Source organism: Limulus polyphemus, unplaced genomic scaffold, assembly GCF_000517525.1.
Source record: "Limulus polyphemus unplaced genomic scaffold, Limulus_polyphemus-2.1.2 Scaffold3453, whole genome shotgun sequence".
Lineage (NCBI taxonomy): Eukaryota > Metazoa > Arthropoda > Merostomata > Xiphosura > Limulidae > Limulus > Limulus polyphemus.
In genome coordinates this window covers 107,292-110,638 of record NW_013669063.1, presented here as the reverse complement: position 1 = coordinate 110,638, position 3,347 = coordinate 107,292, and the positions used below count along the sequence as shown (strand labels likewise).

Sequence of the window (3,347 nt, the reverse complement as noted above, 5' to 3'; positions counted from 1 at the left end):
TGTGGAAGTGTTATCGGAAAGGATGGATTATTTTCTTGTGCCCAATATTGCATAATTTCATTTGATAAACACGTTTAAATTGAATGGTAATTTATAATCAGTCACAAGAACGTCGAATCTGAATCACTTGAAAAAAACACGTGGGTGCTTAACTTTTTTCCAGGTGTATATATTAAATAATATAGCATTAAATTCAAAATAGCTTACTACATTATCAATAAAAATAACTTGTAAGACTAAAAACTTTCATCATATCAGAAAACAACAGAATCAATACACTTGGAAAATATATTCATTTTATGGTCTTTGAAGTAAACCAATCTTTAAGAACTTACCAATCACATTTAGTGCTATGATCTTTCTGGCATCACCTGCAGGATTTTTTGCCATGCACACATATTTCCCTTCATCCTCTTTTCTAACTTTCAGTATGGTCAAGGTGCCTTTATTCTTGTCAACCATATAACCATGTTCTCTGCCCATGTCTTTATCTTCCTATGGAAAAGTTCCATATTAGTAGAACTAATATCACTAGATTTCCATTTAACATAAAGAAAAAAAAGACTGTCCTTAATGTAGAGAATAGATATTTAATACTGTCTAGATTCATTGTAATATTTTTCTAAAAACATAGTCTTACTATTTATTATGTAGTATCTGCACTTATGCTGGAGGTTCAATGTATAATTGATACACTTTCATTAATAAAAACATTAAACAATTTCAATTGGCTAACATATATACAGTAACATAAAAGTGAAAATTTCCACAATAATTTATGGTCATGACAAAAAACTTCAAAACTAAATCAATCCAAAAAAATCAATCATTCAATTCTGCACTCAATAAAATATTGGTATTTTTTCCTGTGGAGATTTTAAGTGAATTTGTACCATCTGAACAAATTCCAGATTTAACAGCATGTTGTAAGTATGCAGGTTGGATATAAATTTCTTAGAGCATTTGACATCTTATTAGACTGCTCTAATGAATAAAAAAAAACATTATTTCATTGATAAATACTATACTTGAAATATATATATATATATATTTATGTTTTCAGAGTAAAACACTAACCTTACTTTGCCTATCATAGGTAAAAGAACTTTAATTAAAACATTGTACCTAAAAGATTAGTTGAAGGCATAATCATAATAAAGTGTAATAAGTATAGCTTATACACTACAAGTAAAAGAAGTTACTCACCATAAACAAAAACAAGATTACACAACATATTTTGGAAAATGGCCTTTTATATATCATACAGTTATTTTACTAGTAGTGATCAACAATTAATTAAAAACAAAACAGAAACAGTAAAATATGATATATACAAACATAATTCAGTTAAGTAAATCCCGAGTGAAAGCAAAAATGTTAATAACAGCTAGTTAGTACTGAACCAATGATAAAATTTGGTAAAGAAGTGTGGAGACAAGCCTGTGGTAATAGCACCCAAAAGCATTGGGGATATCCCATCTATTAGACAAAATCCAAAAAGCAAATGAGAAACCAGTTAGTAGTTATGGAAAATTCAATTAGGGTACAGAGTTGAGTGCATACAACCACAATGTCTCAATTCTTACTACCTTTCACTGTGCGCAGCCAGTTGTGGGAAGGCAGTTACCCTTAAAGAAAGGTAATAAAGTCAAAAGTGGAAATAAGATAAAATAAAGCCACCCAAAAAACATTTCTCCTAAACAACACCTACCATCTGCCACCCTTAAAAGTTCTAAAAAATCCTTATAATAGAATATTACCCCCCCTAATAATTCTACTACATGTTACTCCCAACGTCCACCCTTTTCTAAAAATGACATATTTTATATAAGATCTTAAAAAGAACTACAAAACCTGGTTGGATAGTGACACCAGGGTTATGTGCAACATAGGTGAGGGCCCAATGTCCACAAAACAGGTGGCATAAAAAAAAATCATTTGCCAGGAATTTAATCTAGTTTGAAGAATCATAACTAGAGGCAAAAATGAATCCTGAAGATAAAGAGATAGAAATATAATTCACATAAAAGTTTAAGAACATACTTAGAATCATCCCCATGCCAGGCTGCAAAATATCTTATAAAGGATATTGTGAGCAAGATGATAAAGACAAATGGTAAATTTTGTAATGTCAGTTTTATGAGGGCCAGAATTATTTACAGTAGGTGTCTGTAGCTTGTTGGCAATAAATGTCAACAGTAAATGGACAGCACACAATCCACTTGTTTGAAACTAATATATTCAAAACAAGTCAAACACATGTGCAAAAATTTGTGACACTATTGGTTATCACAGTTGTATCTAGAGCTTTAAATAATTGTCTCATTTTCGTCAAAGTCCACACAGGCAGGTTAAATTACTATAGAACATCCTTTGACAAGACAAATTCTTCTTCTTTACCTATGTTGTTATAATACCACTGTGAAACTCACTTTAGATATTGCCTGTTACGGCTAAACTAACAATCACACAGTGTAACTTAACTTTCCCTAACTTCAACTTCTTACTTGTACTCTGTATCTGGACATATTTATAACACGCAACAGTAAAATCTAGAAATATCTAGCCCTCTATTGACAACAATAAGGTTAAAAGAATACAGGTGCATCCTCAGCCGTAAACATGTTAACCCTATCACCACAGGCATCCTTTACTGCACATGTCACAAGGTTTTAGTGTCTTATATTCAAAATTTGATCAAACTACTTTTTGTTTATGTTATACCAATTAGAATAACATAAAAGCTAAGCTAACAATCCATATTTTGATATTATACAAGTTTTAAGTCCTTAATTTTACAAGGAAATATAAAAACAATTCCTGAATTTCCACTAGTGTGATCTAACATGACACATTTTGTCTTAGCATGTCATCATCCCTATTTTATACATCACCTCTTGAAAATGTACAAAATTAAAAGTAAAATATTCTCTATATAATCGTTATTGCTCAAATAAACCATAATTTTTATAGCCTTCAATTTTGTTTGGTTACAGAGCTATCAAACAGAAAATCAGACCCCTCCTGCCACACCCACCTGTCACAATTCATTGATAGTTCTCTCTTACGTTTCATTATATATTACCTATAACCAATAGAAAGTCAAGGTTTTCATCTATCAAATGACGTATTGTATAACGTATTCTGTACAGAATATCATCAGTTTCACTCACAGTACAAGATTCATTCCAGTGGGAAAGTTAATGACTAGCTTGGATGAATTTGTAATGGCTCCTGTTGCATAGTTAGAAAGCCAGAAAAATTGTCTACTTTTTGCATGTTATTTGTCTATATTTTTTGGTGCATTATTTAATTTCAAAAAAATTTAAGTGCATTACTAAAATTAC

At 30.7% G+C, this 3,347-nt stretch overlaps 1 protein-coding gene across 2 annotated transcripts in view; it reads right to left on the bottom strand.

Annotated features, from left to right (window-relative positions):
* The window catches only part of LOC106469375 (fasciclin-2-like), a 78,428-nt gene that overhangs the window by 13,674 nt on the left and 61,407 nt on the right, over window positions 1–3,347 (bottom strand). For both annotated transcript variants that reach the window (XM_013929867.2, XM_022397879.1), the window contains exon 6: window positions 336–495. In XM_013929867.2, coding sequence (XP_013785321.1) covers window positions 336–495 — 160 coding nt within the window. The remainder of the gene's footprint in view (window positions 1–335; window positions 496–3,347) is intronic.